Source organism: Dendrobates tinctorius, unplaced genomic scaffold, assembly GCF_039654945.1.
Source record: "Dendrobates tinctorius isolate UK_male_01 unplaced genomic scaffold, ASM3965494v1 ptg000226l, whole genome shotgun sequence".
Classification (NCBI taxonomy): Eukaryota; Metazoa; Chordata; class Amphibia; order Anura; family Dendrobatidae; genus Dendrobates; species Dendrobates tinctorius.
In genome coordinates this window covers 7,082,756-7,106,273 of record NW_027361893.1, presented here as the reverse complement: position 1 = coordinate 7,106,273, position 23,518 = coordinate 7,082,756, and the positions used below count along the sequence as shown (strand labels likewise).

General features: G+C 44.9%; 1 protein-coding gene across 1 annotated transcript in view; it reads left to right on the top strand.

Moving 5' to 3' along the window:
* Window positions 1-19,469, top strand: part of LOC141059252 (uncharacterized) — a 34,572-nt gene extending 15,103 nt beyond the window's left edge. The window contains exon 6 of the mRNA XM_073555563.1: window positions 18,140-19,469. Coding sequence (XP_073411664.1) covers window positions 18,140-19,416 — 1,277 coding nt within the window. The 3' untranslated portion in view covers window positions 19,417-19,469. The remainder of the gene's footprint in view (window positions 1-18,139) is intronic.
* The last annotated feature ends 4,049 nt before the right edge of the window (window positions 19,470-23,518 follow it).

The window sequence follows — 23,518 nt, the reverse complement described above, 5'->3', positions numbered from 1 at the left end:
AAAGTGAGACTAGGGACTTTTTTTTTTTAAGTGGCGGAGGAATACAGTGCGGAAGGATACCTACCTTCCGTCATTGGATTCCTGCAGCCCGTAGAGAACGGCAGCATCATCTGATGCTGCAGTTCTCTACCCAAGATCGTCGTGGGACACACTCGTGGACTGCTTCGGATCGTGGGTGAGTATTTTTGTGGTTTGTTATGTTAATATTTATCCCGGAAAAGACAATGGCTTCGGGGAACAATGTGACAAGTATTGGTAAGTATGTTACTCTATGTTATATGTACTGTATGTCTATGTATGTATTGTATGAATGTATTGTATGTATGTAGTATATATGTGGTATGTATGTAGCATGTAGTATGTATGTAGCATGCATGTAGCATGCATGTAGTATGTATGTAGCATGCATGTAGTATGTATGTAGTATGTATGTAGCATGCAGTATGTATGTAGCATGTATGTAGTATGTATGTAGTATATATGTAGTATGTATGTAGCATGTAGTATGTATGTAGCATGCATGTAGTATATATGTAGTATGCATGTAGTATGTATGTAGTATGTATGTAGTATGTATGTAGCATGCAGTATGTATGTAGCATGTATGTAGTATATATGTAGTATGTATGTAGCATGCATGTAGTATGTATGTAGTATGTATGTAGCATGCAGTATGTATGTAGCATGTATGTAGTATGTATGTAGTATATATGTAGTATGTATGTAGCATGCATGTAGTATGTATGTAGTATGTATGTAGCATGCAGTATGTATGTAGCATGTATGTAGTATGTATGTAGTATATATGTAGTATGTATGTAGCATGCATGTAGTATGTATGTAGCATGCATGTAGTATGTATGTAGTATTTTTTTTTTTAACATTTAACACATTAGCCGGATGATGGGACTACTACTGTCCCATCATTGGCTAATGTGTCAATCACTGTCATGGTAGCAGGCATCGCCCGATGGGACTTGTAGTCCCATCGGACGATGCTTGCACAGACCCCCGGACATCAGCACAGCCCCCCGGCAGGCCGGCACAGCCCCCCGGCAGGCCGGTACAGACCCCCACAGGGTGCACAGACCACCGGCAGGCCGGCACAGCCCCCCGGCAGGCCGGTACAGACCCCGGGCAGTCCACACAGCCCCCCGGCAGGCCGGCACAGCCCCCCGGAAGGCCCGAAATGACGGCGCATCATGATGCGCACACACCGCGCATCATGATGACGTCAGGCCGTCAATCAACAACTTCCGATTCCGATGCCGAATTCCGATATTGAAAAAATATCGGAAGTCGGTATCGGAATTCCGATACAGCAAGTATCGGCCGATACCCGATACTTGCGGTATCGGAATGCTCAACACTACTGATGAAGACTGTTGGGTTTGATAATTTCAGTAGATGTGTTAATGTCTATAGTCACAGTTTTTGATTACAGTAGTGTCCAAAATACTCTGATTTAACCTCTTCCTGCAGCCAGTTTTGTGTTCCTAATCAGGCCCCATTTTTAAAATCTGATGTGTCACTTTGTGGTGATAACTTTGTAATTATTCACAAAGGATAATAGAAAACAAATGGATCTTACAGATTTACCAACTTCGCACAATACCCTACATAGGATTGCACACTACTGTCTTTTGCACATGGCAGTGTTGAGAAGGGAAGGAGCGCCATTTAGTTATATGAATGCAGATCTAGCTGGAATAGTTTGCAGACACAATGTATTAGGAGCACTGTTCGTGGTCACCTGGCAGCTCAAAAGATGTCCACCATGAACATGCTTGGCACTATCTTCTCTACTTTCCATATCCCAAGGATTGCCTTGCTCATTGCCCTTTAACATCCTTACATGCACATGGACTTACACAGGGACCCCTAGGCTTGGACCATAGTGTTTCCTGCTATTCTGTGGTGTAACGGGGTCTACCAAGCTGGGGTACCTCTTTCAGTACCACCCCGTGTTTTTGGAGGTCCGCTCTGCGTTGGCTGGAGTCTGAATGAATCTCGCTGGCTGGAATTCCTTGCTTACATGGGCGCATATAAAAGATCACTGCTTCTCCATGTATTTCCAGTCTGACAACACTTTACTCACAGGACACAGAATATATCACACAGATACAGAGGGCAGGCCAATAGAAAAGCGGAAGGCCAGACATGCATTACAAAAGCCGCAGGTGGCCGGAGCCTGCCGATGTTTACTGTGGAAATTACAAAGGTGGGGGGGAGGGCGGACAAAAGGGGAATGCTGATGCATTAGGGACATGCATCTCACATAGAACCTATTATACATACATATAACTGTACAGCATATTCTGGGTGCTAAGTGGTTCTGTAACATGTAACACGGCTCCCCTTTTCAGCGACGCGATCGGCATACACAGTCTGATCCTCAACGGATCGGTTTGGGGATGACCAAAGTTTATGGGGTTGGTACAAGTTCCGTTTGTCGACTTAGTCCATCGGCGTTACCGTTTTGTTTGCCGGGTCGGTGGTGGATGGTGAAGTCCAGAGGTTGTAGGGCTAAACTCCACCGCAACAATCTGGCGTTGTCTCTGGAGATCCGATTAAGCCAGACTAGGGGATTATGGTCCGTTAGGAGGGAAAACTGTCGTCCATACAAATATGGTTGCAACTTCTTGAGTGCCCATACTACCGCCAGGCACTCCTTCTCGATGGCCGCATAGCTTACTTCATGGGGCAGTAGTTTCCGACTCGAGTAAGCTACCTGATGTTCTTGCCCGTCCGGCCCGACTTGGCTCAGTACTGCCCCCAATCCAAACATAGAAGCGTCTGTGTGAACCAGGAAATGTTTAGTTGGATCGGGTGCGGCCAATACAGGGGTATTGGTGAGGGCGTCCTTTAGTTGGCTGAAGGCTTTCTCACACTCTGAGGTCCAGGTTACCTGGCGGGGTTGGTTCTTACGGGTCAAATCAGTGAGGGACTTGGCTACGCTGCTGTAATTGGTAACTAATTTCCTGTAATACCCCGCTGTCCCTAGAATCGCCATGACCTGGGTTTTAGTGCGTGGGATGGGCCATTTGGCTATGGCCTCAATCTTGGCTGGTTGTGGTCGCTGTTTCCCACTTCCCACCCAGTACCCTAAATACTGAACCTCTGCTTTGCCCACGTGACACTTGTTTGGGTTCAGGGTGATTCCGGCCTGGTGGATCCTGTCCAATACTGTCTCTAGGTGATTTAGATGCTCTTCCCATGTTGAACTGTAAATGGCGATGTCGTCCAGGTAGGCACAAGCATAGTCCTGGAGACCATCCAGAAGCCGGTCAGCCAGCCTTTGGAAGGTCGCCGGGGCATTCTTCATCCCGAATGGCATAACTCGAAACTGGAATAAGCTGAACGGGCTAACAAATGCCGACTTAGGAATAGCGTCAGGACTAAGGTGAATCTGCCAGTAGCCTTTGCATAGATCGATGGTGGTCAAATACTTTGCCCCCGCCAGCCGGTCTAACAACTCATCTACACTTGGCATGGGGTATGCATCCGTCACTGTTTTCTCATTGAGCTTACGATAGTCTACACAAAACAGTGTAGTCCCATCCTTCTTGGGCACTAACACTACGGGGGATGCCCAGGGACTATCTGACTCTTCAATGACCCCTAAACGCAACATCTCTTGTATCTCTTGTCGCATCCCCTCTCGTACAGACTCAGGGACGTGGAAGGGGTTTTGTCGCAGGGGGGTCTGATCCTGGGTCTCAACCTTGTATTTTTCCAGGCGAGTGTACCCCAGTCTCTCTGAAAACATCCTCTGTCGCAGCCTCAACAACGCCTCCGCCTGCTGTCTCTCCCGGGGGCCTAGGTCTTCACCCAAGTGTACCTGGTCCCATGTTTTAGACTGAGTCCTTTCCCCTAAGACATCCGGCAAGGGAAGTCCAGCTAAATCCTCTGCTTCAGGTGCACAGATGGCCACTACCTCTTCAGGGCGCTCCCGTTAGGGCTTCAGCATATTCACGTGGAACATGCGGATAACCCTGGGGTCGTCACAATCGGCGACATTATAGGTTGTGTCGGCTATTTTCCCCACTACCTGGTAGGGCCCCTGCCATGCAGCTTGAAACTTATTCTGCTTAGTGGGCTCTAACACCAGGACCTTCTGTCCTATTTCCAAAGTGCGCTCTCTGGCCCTCCAATCGTACCATATGCGCTGGTGCCGCTGGGTCGCCTGCATGCTCTCATGTACAGCCTGAGTCAGCTCCTGTAGGCGGTCCCGGAATTCCAGCACATAGGGTACAATAGTTACCCCTTCTATGAGGCCCTTCCCAGTGTTCCAGCACTAAGTCTAGGGGTCCCCTTACCCGTCTCCCGTATACCAGCTCGAACGGGGAGAACCCTGTGAATTCTTGGGGCACCTCCCGATAGGCAAACAGGAGGTGTGGCAAGAATTTCTCCCAGTCCCTGTAGGCCCTGGTAAAAGTCCCAATGAGCTGTTTTAATGTCCCGTTAAAGCGTTCACACAACCCATTGGTTTGCGGGTGGTACGGGGCGCTTCTAATGGACTTTACGCCGCACAGCTTCCACAGTTGGTTGGTCACCTCTGCTGTAAACTGGGTACCCTGGTCCGAGATAATCTCCCGGGGAAATCCAACCCGTGAGAAAACCTGGAGCAGGGCGGCCGCCACCGTCTCTGCCAGTATGTTGGGTAACGCAACCGCCTCTGGATACCGTGTGGTATAATCTACCACTGTCAATATATACTTTTTCCCGGACGGACTGGGTTTGGCTAACGGCCCTATCCGATCGACCGCTACTCGGCTAAATGGTTCCTCCACAATGGGAAGGGGGTGTAATTTGGCCTTGCATCGATCCCCCCTCTTGCCAATGCGCTGACAACTGTCACAGGTCTGGCAGTACTGACGAACATCATCGGTTTCCACCGGCCAAAAGAAGTTTTGTGTCAGACGATGCCTGATGCGACTGACGCCGAAGTGCCCGGCCAAGGGTATATCATGAGAGATTCGCAGTAACTCCTGCCTATACTTCTTGGGAACTACCAGCTGTTGTTTTATAGTGGGGCTCGTCCCTGTGTGGTGCTGCTCTGTGATCCGGTAGAGGAGTCCCTGCTTCCATACAAACTATTCCCCTTCCAGTACTCCTCTCCCCTCCTGTGCCTTCCCATGATATCCCTCTAATGAAGGATCCTCAAGTAACTCCCTCTTAAATTCATCTGGGGTGGCCCAAGAAATGTGTCTGGCTATGGGAATACGTGCAGGGCTGGGATGTCTTACCTGGGCCTCCTCGGAGTGTGATTCCGCCTCCGCAGCTCGAGCTTGTCTCCGGGTGGTCACAAGATAGGTCTCAGCCAGAGGGGCCACCGAGAATGCAGACAACATGGGCCCCAAGTCACTTCCCAGCAAGACGTCTGCAGGCAAATCCTCCATCAAGCCGACCTCAACAAGGCCATCCCCGACTCCCCAGTTCAGGTGAATCCTGGCAGTGGGTAGTCGATGTATAGCTCCCCCTGCTACACGGACTGCCACTGTCCGGTCCGTCTTCTCTTGGTCCCGGACAAGATGAGGCTTCACAAGGGTCAAAGTTGCCCCGGAATCTCTTAGTCCCTGCATACGTTTCCCATTAACCCACACGACCCGTCGATGCTGTTGTCGATTATCTGCCTGGGCTGCCTGCACGGGGTCTACTTAATGCAGCCCTTCCACCATCTCTTCCACCCCTTGGTTAGTCGTAGCCCCCAATGCCGGGTCAGCTTCGCCTTGGTAGCAGTGTACAGCAGCCCGGCTGAAGGTAGCTGTTCCCGCCTTTGGCCACTGGGTATGCTGAGTCCGGTTGGGGCATTGTCTTTGCAGGTGGCCCAGCTGACGGCAGGTGTGGCATCGCACCCCAGGGGGACTGTGGTAGGCCGGGTTTCTAGCTGGTCCCCCCTACAATCTTCGGTGGTTTGGGGCCCTCCAGGTCCATGGGCGGGCCCCTAGTGACCACCTTTGATCCAGAGAACTGCGGCCTCCTGGCATCATGATGTTCATCGGCCAGACGAGCGGCTTCCTCAAGAGTCATTGGCCGCCTGTCCCGAAGCCATTCCTGTGTCTCGGGGTTTAGTCCATTAAAGAATCGTTCTAACAGGAAGAGCTGGAGGACGTCCTCCTTAGTGGTTGCTTGGCTCCCTTGTTCCCACTGTAGCAGTGACCACCGTAATTTACAGGCCCATTCAGCGTGGGTATCGGTTACGCGTTTTATAAGTCTGTGGAACTTTTGGCGGTAGGCCTCTGGTGTCAGAGTATACCGGGCCAAGATCACTTCTTTGATCCGCTCATAGTCCATACAGTCCTCATCAGGTACCGTGCGATAGGCGTCCGCTGCCCGGCCTGTCAGCTTGCTGGCCAGAATCTGAACCCGTTCCTCCGGCTTTACTTGAGGAAGGGCACACTGCCGCTCAAAGTCCTGCAGAAAGCCATCAATGTCTTCCTCTGCCTCCCCCAACTGTCGGAAGGCATTATACTTGATCTTTTTGTGGCTTACTGTTGAAGGTGCCTGGTTGAAGGCCAGAGCTCCCCCTGCTCGCTGGCTCTCCTCTCTCCGCTCTGCCATCTCCATCTTGGCCAGCTCCACTTTGGTCCGCTCTGCCATCTCCATCTTGGCTAGCTCTATCCTGGTCCGCTCGGCCATCTTTTCCTTCAGATCAGTACGCACATCACCTCTCGTATGATCTCTACTGCAGGGTTTAGGCCATAGAATGCCAGTCTGTTCTTTACCTCCCTCTGGAATTCGGTCTCCTCCACATTCACATTGGGGGGCGCTGCACTGTCATGTTCCATGATGGCTGCTATCAAATCCGCTTTTGTTTTGTTGCTGGCGATCAACCCTCGGCCTTCCTCCAGATCTTTTAATGTAGTCCTCTTTATCTTCTGGTAGTTGTTTTCCATTCATTCCTTTCCTCCTGTAGAAGGGGTATCAAATCCCACTGCTGCCACCAGTGTAACGGGGTCTACCAAGCTGGGGTACCTCTTTCAGTACCACCCCGTATTTTCGGAGGTCCGCTCTGCGTTGTTTGGAGTCTGAATGAATCTCGCTGGCTGGAATTCCTTGGTTAAATGGGCGCATATAAAAGATCACTGCTTCTCCATGTATTTCCAGTCTGACAACACTTTACTCACAAGACACAGAATATATCACACAGATACAGAGGGCAGGCCAATAGAAAAGCGGAAGGCCAGACATGCATTACAAAAGCCGCAGGTGGCCGGAACCTGCCGATGTTTACTGTGGAAATTACAAAGGTGGGGGGAGGGCGGACAAAAGGGGAATGCTGATGCATTAGGGACATGCATCTCACATAGAACCTATTATACATACATACATACATACATAAATATAACTGTACAACATATTCTGGGTGCTAAGTGGTTCTGTAACACGTAACATGTGGAATTAGATGGCAAGAAGAATAGTCAGGTAGCTGGGTCAGAACCAGAAGGACAGAATACAGAATCAGAAGACATGCAACGAAGGTAGTGCAAAACAATGTGAACGTCATCTGGGACAATATAATAAACAATATGTCGTCAATGACCGTGATTAATGTCCCAGTACATTTATAACATTGGACTGTAATTGACCAGTTGCCAAAATACATATAGAAAGAGGGGAGGAGGACGAATCTTAAAACGGCAACTAGAGGTCATAGTGAAAAATATATTTATTTTGTGGTAATGCAAAGAACAAATGACTAAAAAACATGCAGGTACTAGTTAGTCATAAATAAAACATGATCAGGACCCAGGGTGCCATATTGCCAATAATATAAGAATATTGTCATATAGAACATAAGAACATAATTTCATCAGGATGAACGCGACAGAGATCCACAATATCTCCTATAGGTATATATTGCCAAACTTGTCCCTAAATAAGGGCAGATATTATATATAAGCAATCACAATCACACCAATACATGGTGATTTACCTGAAAGCAGACAGTGCTGGCAAGGGAGGGGTCCCCGGGCCCGCCCCAACGCGCGTTTCGGACACACCTTCTTCAGGGGGCGCTCTAATAGCATGCATGCTCAGTTTAAAAAGGCCAAAAACCGGAAATGAACGCTGGATCCAAAACCGGAAGTCGTCATCCGTTGCTATAGCACCATCCACGCTATAAACTCCCACAGTTACGCAGAGAGTGTGGGCGGGTAAAGTAAGACCGTTGCCCGGAAGATGACCAGGCATCTACGACGCAGCAGACGAGGAGGTGTGACGCCGGAATCACGTGGGGCCCCATGTGATCAAACGCCCATAGCTCCACAGTGCTAACGCGTGATGCCCGGACACCGCGCAAGCGCAGGAAGAAAATAAGAGAACAGTCTGGCATTTTGTTAATGGGCGGCCAAAGAAATATCTAAAATGCTATAATAGCAGAGAAAAACTGTGCAAATACACGCACACCCAGTCAGACATAGACATGAAGCTGTTAGATTAAAGTGAACAATCACAAATAACAATAAGTATTAAATTTTAACACACTTAACATTAGGGGACTAGGAAAATTGACACCACAATGCTATGCTGATAATAATACGTGCACTAACTGCAAAGATTAGTAATATTGCCAAGTTGCCACGGCATCAATAATCATCAAATCATATTCACATGAAAATTAAATATAAATATAAGTATAAATATAAACTATGTAAAACCGATACCAGCAACCACATTCGACATAAACAGAATCAATGTCATAAATGGCAGAAAAAATGCACATACAAGATTCACATATACATATAAAGTATCATAGAAAGAATCTTCTTGAAGATCCAAATTATGTATAGAAGCATAGTCCTCCACATGAATAATATAATAAGTAGCCATTATGTGACCTCCACTTCATCTGTACCGCCACATGTCCATCCATACGGTCATACGAGGGACTTCTACCATCCAGCGAATCAATTGGTTGGCCCGAGAGAATATAATGGAATCTAAAAAAATATATTAAAAGAAATTTAAAAACAAAAAATGACACCAGACTGCATGTGGGACTCCAAGTAACAGTTATCCTAGGAAAGGAGCAAATGAGAGACTCTCATTCAACCTGTGAGGATGCACAGTTTATAAAGTCCAGAGCCATCTGGATTCAAGACGCGCAAGTCTACTGGATAACTTCCCTCCCCTTATATTAATGTCAATGGTATCAATACCCTTAAACCGTATCAAACTATTGTCACTACCATGATGGAGCCTAAAGTGACGTGGAATAGTCTTCAGCATGGATGCATCCTCGTGGCCTGCCGACGCCTCAATGCCCAAAACATGCTCGCGCACACGCATTTTCAATTGACGTGAAGTCATACCTATATAGATAAGTGTTATGAATGAGTCACCGAAGGAGGAAAAAACAAAAATACAAGCTAAGTCCAGAAAACCGGAGAGGTTGGTAGCTATCGGATTGCAGACCCCTGATCATATTCACCACAACTAACAGTAGCCGTGGGGGGTTCCTACGGTGCCCTAGACCCCTCGTTCACGGCCGGAGAACTAAATAAGCCTAAAGAAAGAAAGGGGAAATCTAAACTGCCCCAGAGCAGACCCCAAAGCAATAGACAGCCCCCAACATGTATTGTCGGTGAAAAGCAGATGAAAACACAAACACAGACAGAAAGACAGGTTGAGCAAACGATGGGGCCCAACTAAATAGGAAAGGACAGAAAAGTTGCTGGCTGCAATCCGCAAAAATTCTGCCAAAAGCAATGTCCAACACGTCTGATAGAAAAAGGCCCTGAAGTCACTAGACTTCAAAATAACTATATCAGCACTCAGGTATATTCTGAAGACTGAGCAAAGAGATCAACTAGATCAGAGACAAAAATGGAGCTCAGCCCGTCCCAACAAAGGCAGGCTGAACACAAAACACTAAGCAAACAGACAAAATATCATGGAAAAATAAGAGAGCAAAGACTTAGCTTTCAGTAGACTGGACTAAACTGGTTGCAAGAGCTCAGAGCAGAAAGGATCACCAGCACCCCTGTAGAGCGTCAGCTTCCTTATATCCACTCAGTGATTCCGGGTGTCCAATCAGGCTCCACCTGTTCAGATGACAGGTTCTTCCCAACCCAATCAATTTCACTACCTTTCTTCACCAGCAGAGGGAGTTCATCAGACATCAACGGTCAAGGGGAAAATGAACTCACAACAGTACCTCCCCCTTGAGGAGGGGTCACCGAACCCTCATCCACGCCACCAGGACGATCAGGATGGGCCCGATGGTTCGTGCTTTTCAATCTTTCGGCATGAATATCGGATGCAGGGACCCAAGAAATATCCTCCTGGCCATAACCCTTCCATTTAACCAAATACTGGAGTCTCCGTCTAGCCAGGCGAGAATCCAGTATCTTCTCAACCTCATATTTCACATTACCTTCCACCAATACAGGGTCAGGAGGTGCCACCACAGGAACTACTGGCTCAACAAACCTCTTTAACAGAGACTTATGAAACACGTTATGGATCTTAAATGTAACAGGAAGAGCCAATTGAAAAGAGACAGGATTAAGAATCTCCAAAATCTTGTAAGGTCCAATAAATCTAGGTTTAAACTTTGGAGAAGCCACCTTCATAGAGATATTCTTTGATGACAACCAAACCATATCACCCACCTTAAACTGGGGACCAATAGTCCTATGACGGTTGGAAAACCGCTGGGCCTTTTCCTGGGAGAGAGACAACCTATCCACCACTTGGTCCCAGATCTTGTGCATTCTCTCCACCACAGTGTCAACACCTGAGCAGGCAGAAGACTCCACCTGCCCTGAAGAGAATCGAGGATGAAACCCAAAGTTACAAAAAAAAGGTGACATCAAAGTGGCAGAACTAGCTCTATTATTTAAAGCAAATTCGGCCAAGGGCAAAAATGAAACCAAATCATCCTGATCAGCAAAAATAAAACATCTCAAATACGACTCCAAAGTCTGGTTTGTTCTCTCCGTCTGCCCACTGGCCTGAGGGTGAAACGCAGAGGAGAAGGACAACTGAATTCCCAGCTTGGAACAGAAAGTCCTCCAAAATCTAGAAATAAACTGAACTCCTCTGTCAGATACAGTGTTCTCAGGAATCCCGTGCAAGCGAACCACCTGTTGCAAAAACAAGGGCACCAACTCTGAGGAAGATGGCAACTTAGGGAGTGGTACAAGATGGCCCATCTTAGAGAATCTATCACAAATCACCCAAATAACAGTCATTCTCTGAGAGACAGGCATATAAGAGATAAAATCCATTGAAATATGGGTCCATGGCCTCCTGGGCACCGGCAAAGGCATCAGCAACCCACTTAGAGCCAGAACAAGGTTTAGACCGGGAGCAAGTCCCACAGGACTACACAAAACTCCTGACATCACGAGACAAGGCGGGCCACCAAAAAGACTGACTCACCAGATCTGTAGTACCAAAAATACCTGGATGACCAGCCAATGCAGAGCAATGAACTTCAGACATCACTCTCTTCCTCCACTGGTCAGGAACATACAATTTTCCAATGGGACAACGCTCAGGTTTGTCCTCCTGAAACTCTTCCAGAGCACGTCTCAAATCGGGCGAGATGGCAGAAAGAACTACCCCCTCACCTAAGATGGTAGCAGGCTTGGTCACAACAGGAGAATCAGCAAAGAAACCCCTAGAGAGGGTGTCTGCCTTGACATTCTTAGTGCCTGGAAGAAAAGAGACCAGAAAATCAAAACGTGTGAAAAACAAGGCCCACCTAGCCTGTCTAGGATTCAAGCGTTTGGCTGACTCCAGGTAAATCAAATTCTTGTGGTCAGTAAGGACCAAGACTTGAAGTCTAGCTCCCTCCAACCAATGTCTCCACTCCTCAAATGTCCATTTCATGGCTAACCGTTCCCGATTCCCCACATCATAGTTACGTTCAGATGGGGAGAACTTTCGGGAAAAGAAAGCACAGGGATTCATTTTAGATGTTACCGGATCTTTTTGGGACAAAACAGCTCCTGCACCAATCTCAGAAGCGTCCACCTCTACCTGAAACGGGAGTGAGACATCAGGTTGCCGCAAAATCGGCGCAGAAGTGAACCTTCGCTTCAGCTCCTGAAAGGAAGAAACAGCCTCCGGAGACCAATTCAGCACCTTTGTTAGTCAAATCAGTCAATGGTTTGGCAATATCAGAAAAATTAGCTATAAATTTACGATAAAAATTAGCAGAACCCAAAAACTTCTGTAGGGCCTTCAAAGAAGTGGTCTGAACCCAATCATAAATGGTCTGTACCTTTTGGCCGGGTCCATTTCAATAGTTGACGGAGACAAAATAAATCCCAAAAATGAAATCCTCTGTACCCCAAAATGGCATTTCGATCCCTTGACATACAGGGAATTCTCCCTCAAAATCCGGAACACAGTCCGAACATGGTCCACATGAGAGTCCCAATCCTTGGAAAAGATCAAAATATCATCCAGATAGATGATCAAAAATTTATCCACAAAGTCTCGGAAAATATCATTCATGAAGCACTGGAAGACAGAAGGGGCATTAGAGAGCCCAAAAGGCATCACCAGGTACTCAAAATGTCCCTCTACTGTATTAAACACCATCTTCCATTCATCCCCATGCTTAATGCGAATAAGATTATATGCCCCCTGAGGTCAAGCTTGGTAAACCAGCAAGCACCTTTAACTCTGGAGAATAGATCAGAAATCAGGGGTAACGGATACTGATATTTAACAGTAATTTTGTTGAGGGCATGATAGTCAATACAAGGCCTTAATGAACCATCCTTCTTGGCCACGAAAAAAAAACCTGCACCTAAGGGTGAAGAGGATGGTCTAATATGACCCTTCTCCAACGACTCCTTAATATAGGATCGCATAGCCTCGTGCTCGGGTACAGATAAATTGAAAAGTCGACCCTTGGGAAATTTACACCCAGGGCTCAGCTCAATTGCACAGTCATAACTCCTATGAGGAGGCAAAGACGCAGACTCATTCTCACTAAATACATCATAAAAATCAGCCAAATGGTCAGGAACATCATGCGACTGGGGAGAGGTGGAGAAAATAGGAGCGTCACTAAGGGCACACCGACAACCCCAACTCACCACAGACACAGATTTCCAATCCAAAACTGGATTATGGATTTGCAACCAGGGAAACCCCAGAACAATGGTATCATGCAGATTATGCAACACCAAAAATCTGCAATTTTCTTGATGGTCTGGGAAGACCCGCATTACCACCTGGGTCCAAAACTGAGGTTTATTCTTCGCCAAAAGAGTAGCATCAGTACCCCTCAAAGGGATAGGCGTCCACAGAGGTGTCATAGGAAATCCACAACGTTTAGCAAAATCCAAGTCCATCAGGTTCAGAGCTGCTCCCGAATCCACAAAAGCCTTAGCGGAAAATGTGGACAGGGAGCAGATCAGAGTGATTGCCAAAAGAAACTTAGGTTGAACACCACCCACAGCAAATGTGTGTGCAAAACATTTCTCTCGTTTAGGGCAGACAGAAATAATATGCAAGGCATCTCCACAGAAAAAACACAGCTTATTACGCCTTCTAAACTCCTGATGTTGCGCCCTAGACAAAACTCTATCACATTGCATAGGTTCAGACATTTGTTCAACAGGTGGCAACACCTCTCGTGCAGTTTTGCGTTCACGCAAACGCCGATCAACCTGAATGGCTAATGACATAGAATCGTCAAGACCAGAGGTAACAGGAAATCCCACCATAGTATCTTTTACGGTTTCTGACAAACCCTTCCGAAAGAGAGCTGCCAAGGCACCATCATTCCAGGTAGTAAGGACCGCCCACTTTCGGAATTTTTGACAGTCAACTCTGCAGAATCGTGACAGGGCCTTTTCAGCCTGGTCAATAGCATTAGGTTCATTGTACAACAGCCCCAAGGCTTGAAAAAATGCGTTCACATTAGTTAGAATAGGATCATCAGGTTTCAAAGAAAACGCCCAATCCTGAGGATCGCCGCGCAGCAAGGAGATGACAATTTTAACCTGCTGTGCGGAGCTCCCTGATGAGTTAGGCTTCAAGGCAAAAAATAATTTACAATTATTCTTAAAATTCAAAAATTTAGACCGATCCCCAAAAAACACATCAGGAGTAGGAATCTTTGGCTCAGCAACATGTGAATGAGCAAGATAGGTGGAAATTCCCCGCACTTCAGCAGCGAGCTGCTCCACACGATCAGACAATTGCTTCATCTCCACTGAGAAGAAAAAATTCCCCCTACGGCCTCAAAGACATAGAGGAAAAAATATACACACAAAAAAAAAAAATTCTGACACTTTTTTTCTTCTTTCCCTTTTTTTTTTTCCCAATTCTTTCCTGCTTTTGAGTACCCTAGAATCTGCGGTATGGCTGGTGATTCTGTTATGAATGAGTCACCGAAGGAGGAAAAAACAAAAATACAAGCTAAGTCCAGAAAACCGGAGAGGTTGGTAGCTATCGGATTGCAGACCCCTGATCCTATTCACCACAACTAACAGTAGCTGTGGGGGGTTCCTACGGTGCCCTAGACCCCTTGTTTACGGCCGGAGAACTAAATAAGCCTAAAGAAGGAAAGGGGAAATCTAAACTGCCCCAGAGCAGACCCCAAAGCAATAGCCAGCCCCCAACATGTATTGTCGGTGAAAAGCAGATGAAAACACAAACACAGACAGAAAGGCAGGTTGAGCAAACGATGGGGCCCAACTAACTAAATAGGAAAGGACAGAAAAGTTGCTGGCTGCAATCCGCAAAAATTCTGCCAAAAGTAATGTCCAACACGTCTGATAGAAAAAGGCCCTGAAGTCACTAGACTTCAAAATAACTATCAGCACTCAGGTATATTCTGAAGACTGAGCAAAGAGATCAACTAGATCAGAGACAAAAATGGAGCTCAGCCCGTCCCAACATAGGCAGGCTGAACACAAAACACTAAGCAAACAGACAAAATCTCATGGAAAAATAAGAGAGCAAAAACTTAGCTTTCAGTAGACAGGACTAAACTGGTTGCAAGAGCTCAGAGCAGAAAGGATCACCAGCACCCCTGTAGGGCGTCGGCTGCCTTATATCCACTCAGTGATTCCAGGTGTCCAGTCAGGCTCCACCTGTTCAGATGACAGGTTCTTCCCAACCCAATCAATTTCACTACCTCTCTTCACCAGCAGAGGGAGTTCATCAGACATCAACGGTGAAGGGGAAAATGAACTCACAACAGATAAGATTACACGGACACGTGGCATGGTAAACTACGTATCGTGTATCACAAGAGATGGACTTCTTGATCTTATATATCTTACAATTAGAGTCAGAGAAGGTGGTTGCGCGATCCATGTTAGGGCAAGCGACGCAGCGGCCACAAGGGTAGCACCCACATCGAGGAGTTACGTCATTAAGAAATGTAGTCCTGGGCTCCCCCATATAGAGACTACGTACCAAATGATCCTTTAGATTTCTGGCACGTCTGAATGACATAGAAGGTCTCTCAGGTAATATTTTAGACAGTATAGGATCAATCCGCAAAATAGACCAAGACTTATTAAGGGTCTCTCGAATCTTAGTCACTTGAGAATTATAATTGGTGACAAACCTAATCTGGCAATCCTTAGAGGCAGAAGCTCCCCGCATATTATCATAAAGAAGAGATGAGCGGGAGCTAATCCTTGCCCTATTGTATGCCTTTTTCACCGAGCGACGGCTGTACCCCCGGTCCAAAAACCGATTCTTAAGATCCTCTGCCTGTTTTTCAAAATCTGATTCTGTGGAACAGATCCGCCGTAAACGGAGAAACTGTCCCCCAGGAACCGCCCTAGTGATGTGTGTAGGGTGGCAAGAGGACACATGGAACAGTGAGTTTCTGGTGGTGGATTTCCGAAAAATATCCGTTTGTACCATACCAGTAACATCTTTCTTGATAACCGTGTCAAGAAATTCCACTTTTTCACTGCTGCATACATATGTCAAACGGATGTTCAGATCATTGTTGTTCAGATCAGACAAAAAGGAACCTAAATCACTATGGGAACCCTGCCAGATCAAGAGGATATCATCAATGTACCGGGTCCAGAGCAGGACCGGGTCCAGAGCAGGACCCGGTCCATAGCAGGACCCGGTCCATAGCAGGACCCGGTCCATTGATGCCTGTCGATCCGACAGGAAGAGGTCCCTCTCCCACAGCCCCAGGAACAGGTTGGCATACGAAGGCACGAAGGCTGCCCCATTGCTGTTCCCTGGAGCTGCAGGTAGAAGGACCCCTTAAAAGTAAAAAAATTGTGGGTTAATGAGAACTCAAGTAAATCAAGGATGAGCTCCCCAAAATGCGGTGAGGTTCCAGATTGTTCAAGAAAAAAGCGCACTGCCCCAATGCCATCCTGATGCCTTATACTAGTGTATAATGATTCGACATCAGCTGTTGCTAAAATCGTATCTTCATCTAGATTAAGGCAGTCCACCCTTTTGAGAAGCTCTCCGGTATCTTTGAGTAATGAAGGCAAGTCTTGCACTAATGGTTGAAGATAAAAATCGATCCAACGATTAACGTATCCAGGAAGTTCCCATTTCCTGAAATGATAGGTCGCCCAGGTGGCACTTTAATATTTTTATGAATTTTGGGAAGGAGATAAAGGTTGAGACAACGGGCTCATGGACTGTCAAAGCATCAGCCAACTCTTTAGTAATCACATTCTCCTCCACAGAAAGATTAAGGATGTTGTTCAACTTCAGACTGAAAGCAGACAAGGGGTTGTATGTAAGTTTTTTTTTTTGTAGCAAACAACATTATTAAGCTGATGGAAAGCTTCCTTTTCGTACATGGCCTTGGGCCATATAACTACATTACCCCCCTTGTCCGCAGGTTTCAGTACAACATCCGGGAGGTTCTTGAGCTCATGCAGTATCGACATTTCATCCCCGTCCAAATTATCTTTACTAAATCGCTGTGGAATTGTCAATAAATCTTGAGTAACCACCTGGACGAACGTATCAATACTAGTACAAGTGGAAAGGAGAGGGAACTTCCTGGAGGGTGGTCTAATCGAAGGAGGTATCTTACCTCCCTCCTTGATGTTTTCATCAGAGAGCTCCTCAAGGATCCTCACCGCATTCTGTTCCTCCTCTGTGTGAAGAAGTAAATGGGACTCATTATCAAAAAAATGACGTCTGAACAACAATGATCTGGCAAATAAATGTAAATCTTTGATTGCTGTGAATGAATCAGAAGACACAAGAGTAGTCAGTAATCGTGCCACAGTCACAACAGGAAACAAATACACAAGCCGCGAGCTGAGCATAGGAGACTGAACCAGAGGAGAACAACGCTGTATCTGGCAGATTCCGACCATATACTTTGAGCTTTACTAGGGTGTGGTACTTTCCCATTGACTGAAGCATGGAGCAGATTACACCAGCTGGACAGCAGGAACAGATCCCAGATGAGATTGGACACACCATATGCAGAAGCCCTGATATAACTAAATGACAGAAAACCAGAATAGTCGAAATCCTTGTAAATAAATAAGTAAATCCTTTATAAATTAATTCACTGGGGGTTATAATCTATAGGAGAGGTGAATATTTTGACTCCACAGCCACTTTCTGGAAATTAACACACAGTGGATGTTGGAGAGTGAAAAATACACATTTGCCATTTTATTATCCAACACATAGTGCCCAGATTGTGCTCCATGAGACACACACCACAAATTAAGTGGATTCTTCTCACTATAATATTGCTAAATACAGGGATCCTATATGTTGTTTGCGCACACTGCAAGACTCAGAAGTGAGAGCGGATTTTGCTGGATTGGTTTATAGAAACCTTGTTGCTCTTCAACAGCCTTTGCGCCACTAATAGTGTGGGAACCTCTGTTTTTCCATTGACAGATGATGGACCTGAATGGTAACTGTGAGATGAGAATTGGTATTATTTTTGCCTACATAATATTGATTGGTTTCTTATAATTCTATTTTTGGGAGGCAGAATGAACAAACAGTTGAACACCACACACTACTGGTTCATCCAACAAGGTTTTCTATTAGACTGTGAGCTGTCATTGTCTTGGTAAATAACGTTTTTTACATAGCTTGCCATTTTTATGGACCGTTTAAGTAGAAATGTTCAAAAATATAAAACTCAAGGATATTTTATTACAAAAGAATAATTTGTTTTTTATCTTAGCTGATGACTGTGCCAGGAGATCAGAGGGACAGCTGACAACTTCAATTTTTAAGTCTGACGATCTTGAGATCCTACAAGATACAACTGAAGTGATTGCTGTTACTCCAGATATACCATCATCCATTCACAGCAAAGATCAGTCATCTGATCCTATGAAACAGGTCTCATCTTCTGATTCATTACCGACTACTAAGGAAAATCAAAGTCACAAAAGAGGCAATAAAAAACAAACTGCTCCTAAAGCAAAGAAATCATATTCATGTGCAGAATGTGGGAAATATTTTAAATGGAAATCACATTTTGTTACTCACCAGAGAACTCACACAGGGGAGATGCCTTTTTCCTGTTCAGAATGTGGGAAATGTTTTAACCAGAAATCGGTTCTTGATAGACACCAGAGAACTCATACAGGGGAGAAGCCTTTTTCATGTTCAGAATGTGGAAAATGTTTTAACCGGAAATCGATTCTTGATAGACACCAGAGAACTCATACAGGGGAGAAGCCATTTTCCTGTTCAGAATGTGTGAAATGTTTTACATGGAAATCAGAATTGGTTAATCACCAGAGAACCCACACTGGGGTGAAGCCTTTTGCATGTTCAGAATGTGGGAAATGTTTTAACCGGAAACAAAGTCTTGATAACCACCAGAGAACTCACAGAGGGGAGAAGCCTTTTTCATGTTCAGAATGCGGGAAATGTTTTGTATGGAAAACAACTTTTGAAAGCCACCAGAGAACTCACAGAGGGGATAAGCTTTTTTCATGTTCAGAATGTGGGAAATGTTTTGGATGGAAAACAACTTTTGAAAGCCACCAGAGAACTCACACAGGGGAGAAGCCTTTTTCCTGTTCAGAATGTGGGAAATATTTTACCTGGAAATCGCATCTTGTTAGACATCAGAGCAGTCACACAGGGGAGAAGCCTTTTTCCTGTGCAGAATGTGGGAGATGTTTTCACCGGAAAGAGCATCTTTATAACCACCAGAAGTCTCACACAGGGGAGAAGCCTTTTTCCTGTTCAGAATGTGGGAGATGTTTTAACCGGAAAGGGCATCTTGACAGCCACCAGAGATCTCACACAGGGGAGAAGCCTTTTTCTTGCTTAGAATGTGGGAAATTTTTTAACCAGAAATATCATCTTGTTAGACATCAGAGCAGTCACACAGGGGAGAAGCCTTTTTTCTGTTCAGAATGTGGGAAAGGTTTTAACCGGAAAGAGCGTCTTGTTAGACATCAAAGCGCTCACACAGAGGTAAATCCTTTTTCATTTTCTTAATGTGGGAAATATTTTACTTGGAAATCAACTGTTAATAAACATCAGAGATGTCACATAGGGGAGAAGCCTTTTTTATGTTCATAATGTTGGAATAGTTATAACCAAAATTGGATCTTCTTAAATGGGTTGTCTCTTGTCATTCCTCATGTTTTCTGACAAAAGGATAAAACAAGCTTTATTAATTTGAAATGTAAAACTATACCCATAATTCACCCCCTGAAGGTTAGTCAGAAGGTGACTAATAGATAAAACATACACCACACGTTTCAGTATATAGGGTGTGGTGACGTATACACACTCACTCTCCAAGCCTCTCACATCTATGGGTTTCATTGACCTCAACAAAGGTGACTCATAAGCAAACTTTAATATTGACCCATATTCAAACGAGACTAGATGAAGAGAACAGTAAAATCATGTATCATGTTATCCGAAACAGTCAGAAAACTAGCCATATATTGGCAGATCCCAGACTTCAAGCTATATACTTTGTAAGTTTATAAGCCACTCCAGTGTCAGGAATAGACAGTATGTGAAAGCACTGTGTAATTATTGTGTTTTTCCTCCTATAGGGACTGCCCTAGGTTGGTATTGTAAAAGCTTTCAATTAGTAGTGCAGACAAATTGTCCTAGACTAGACTCAGTTTTCAGATGGCCCAATATATACCACTCAGGGAAAACTTACCTGCTCCAAAGATCATTAGCAGCTTGTAACTAATGGCCATGCTGCGGTCTGTCAGGGAATGGTGCAATATAGTTATAAAGACTAGGGATATGTGCAACCATAATGTCTGGGAGATCTGTGCAATTATTTAATATGTGTCATGGTCACGTGTGTCTGGACGCAGCGAGTACCGCAAGGCGAACCCATGTGACGCACGTGACCCTGGATACACCTCCTCCAGTGGGGTGAATTTAAATAATAAGGGGGAACCTGGGTAACATTAACAATGGTGGGCCCTGCGATAGGGAAGTGGAGACCTCCTGAGCTCCCCTGAGCCAGCGTCCCTGCACTCCTAACGTTCCCTATGCCGGTTCCGCACCGGGCGCGCAACAGGAACCTAAAATCCCTAGCTCGTCCTAAAGCTAAACCCTTACTATGGAATTGGTCGGTGCGGAAACTAATCCCACCACTGCACTAAAATACACATGAGGAAAGATGACAAAACAGGGGAAACACCACTTAGCTTTGCTCTGTTGTGTACACTCCTAGCAACAGAGCCCACTGTGCACGTGCACTTAACCAAAGAACTAAAGTGCGATACCACTCACCACCACCGGGGCAACTTAGAATGAACGACACCACGTGTAATAATTCTAAAGGCCACCGGGGGCAATCAACCCACTTTGGCACCAAGCCAAAGGAAAAAAAGGTTCAATTTGTGCATTTAAACTGTCAGATCCAACCTGGATCATGGCAATATGAATATGGAAATGATCCCTGGAAGTTCAGTGTTCCCTGAGTCGTATATACTTTATTTTCACATACTTTCTATTCCTGACACTGGAGTGGCTTATAAACTTACAAAGTATATAGTCTGAAGTCTGGGGTCTGCCCATATGTGGCTAGTTTTCTGACTGTTTCGAATATCATGATACATGACTTTAGGGTTTTCTTCTTCTAATCTCGCTTAAATATAGGTCAATATTAAATAGTCTCCTGATGAGTCGCCTTTGGTGAGGACGACAAAACCTGTAGAAATGAGAAGCTTGGAGAGTGAGTGTGTATACGTCACCTTACCCTATATTGAAACGTGGGGTATATGTTTTTTCTGTTAGTCAGCTTCTGACTAATCTTCAGAGAGTGAATTATGGGTATAGTTTTATATTTGGAATTAACCCCTTTCCTACATTAGACGCACTATTCCTTCCATGTGACCTGGGACCTAAGTCCCAAGGATGGAGTAGTACATCTAACACAATCAGTGGCACTCACGTGGGGTGCGCCGCTGATCGTGGCCGGGTGTCAGCTGATTATCACAGCTGACACTAGGCACTATGTGTCAGGGGTGGTCATGGACCGCCCCCAGCACATTAACCACCAGCACACTGCGATCAAACATGATTGCAGTGTACCGTAGCATCAGGGAAGCATCGGCAGTGAGGAAATAAAAAAAGAAACATTAAAAGTACACATATTTAGTATCGCCGCATCCGTAACGACCCGCCCTATAGCACTGTCCCACTAGTTAACCCCTTTATTGAACCCCTTAAAAAATAAAAATAAAAAAAGAAGCAAAAACTAATGCTTTATCATCATACCGCCGAACAAAAAGTGCAATAATGCGCGATCAAAAAGACGGATATAAATAAACATGGTACCGCTGAAAACGTCGTCTTGTCCCGCAAAAAACGAGCCACCACACAGCATCATCTGCGAAAAAATAATTAAGTTATAGCTCGCAGAATAAAGCGATGCAAAAATTATTTTTTTATATAAAATTGTTTTCATTGCATAAAAGTGCCAAAACATAAAAAACGACATAAATGAGGTATATCTGTAATCGTACTGACCCGAAGAATAAAACCGCCTTATCTATTTTACCACATGCGGAACGGTGTAAACGCACCCCCCAAAAGAAATTCATGAAATGCTGGTTTTTGCTCATTCTGTGTCCCAAAAATCAGAATAAAAAGCGATCAAAAAATGTCACGTGCCCGAAAATGGTACCAATAAAAACGTCAACGCGTCCCGCCAAAAATAAGACCTCACATGACTCAGTGGTTCAAAATCCGGAAAAATTATAGCTCTCAAAATGTGGTGATGCAAAAACTATTTTTACAATAAAAAGCGTCTTTTAGCATGTGACAGCTGCCAAAAATAAAAACCGCCATAAATAGTAAATGAAACACCCCGTTATCACCCCCTTAGTTAGGGAAAAATAAAATAAAAAAAATGTATTTATTTCCATTTTCCCGTTAGGGTTAGGGCTGAGATTAGAGTTAGGGGTGTGTTGGGGGTAGGGTTGGAATTAGAATTGGGGGGTTTCCACTGTTTAGGCACATCAGGGGCTTTCCAAACACGACATGGCGTCCGATTTCAATTCCAGCCAAAAAAGTCAAAAGGCGCTGCTTAACATCCGAGCTCTGCCATGTGCCCAAATTGTGGTTTACCCCCACATGTGGGGTATCGGCGTACTCCGGACAAATTGCACAATAACTTTTGGGGTCCTGTTACCCTTGGGAAAATAAAAATTCTAGGTGAAAAGATCATTTTTGTGGAAAAAATATGATTTTTTTAATTGTATGGCTGTACGTTATAAACTTCTGTGAAGCCCTTGGGGATTCAAAGTGCTCATCACATATCTAGATAAGTTCCTTGGGGGGTCTAGTTTCCAAAATGGGGTCACTTATGGGGGTTTCCACTGTCTAGGCACATCAGGGGCTCTCCAAATGTGACATGGCATCCGATCTGAATTCCAGCCAATTTTGCAGTGAAAAAGTCAAACGGTGCTCCTTCCCTTCTAAGCTCTGCCATGCCATGTACTCAGGACAAATTGCTCAATAACTTTTACAGTCTAATTTCTCCTGTTACCCTTGGTAAAATATAAAAATTGAACCTGAAGTAATTTTTTTTGTGAAAAAAAAGTTAAATGTGCATTTTTTTAAACATTCAAAAAATTCCTGTGAAGCATCTGAAGGGTTAATAAACTTCTTGAATCTGGTTTTGAGTACCGTCAGGGGTGCAGTTTTTAGAATGGTGTCACTTTTGGGTATTTTCTATCATATAGACCCCTCAAAGTGACTTCAAATGTGATGTGGTCCCTAAAAATAAAATGGTGTTGTAAAAATGAGAAATCGCTGGTCAAATTTTAACCCTTATAACTTCCTAACGAAAAAAAAATTTTGGTTCCCAAATTGTGCTGATGTAAAGTAAACATATGTGAAATGTTACTTATTAAGTTTTTTGTGTGCCGTATCTCTGTGATTTAAGGGCATAAAAATTCAAAGTTGGAAAATTGCGAAATTTTCAAAATTTTCTCCAAATTTCCATTTTTTTTCACAAATAAACGCAAGTTATATGAATGAAATTTTACCACTAACATGAAGTACAATATGTCACGAGAAAACAATGTCAGAATCACCGGGATCCATGGAAGAA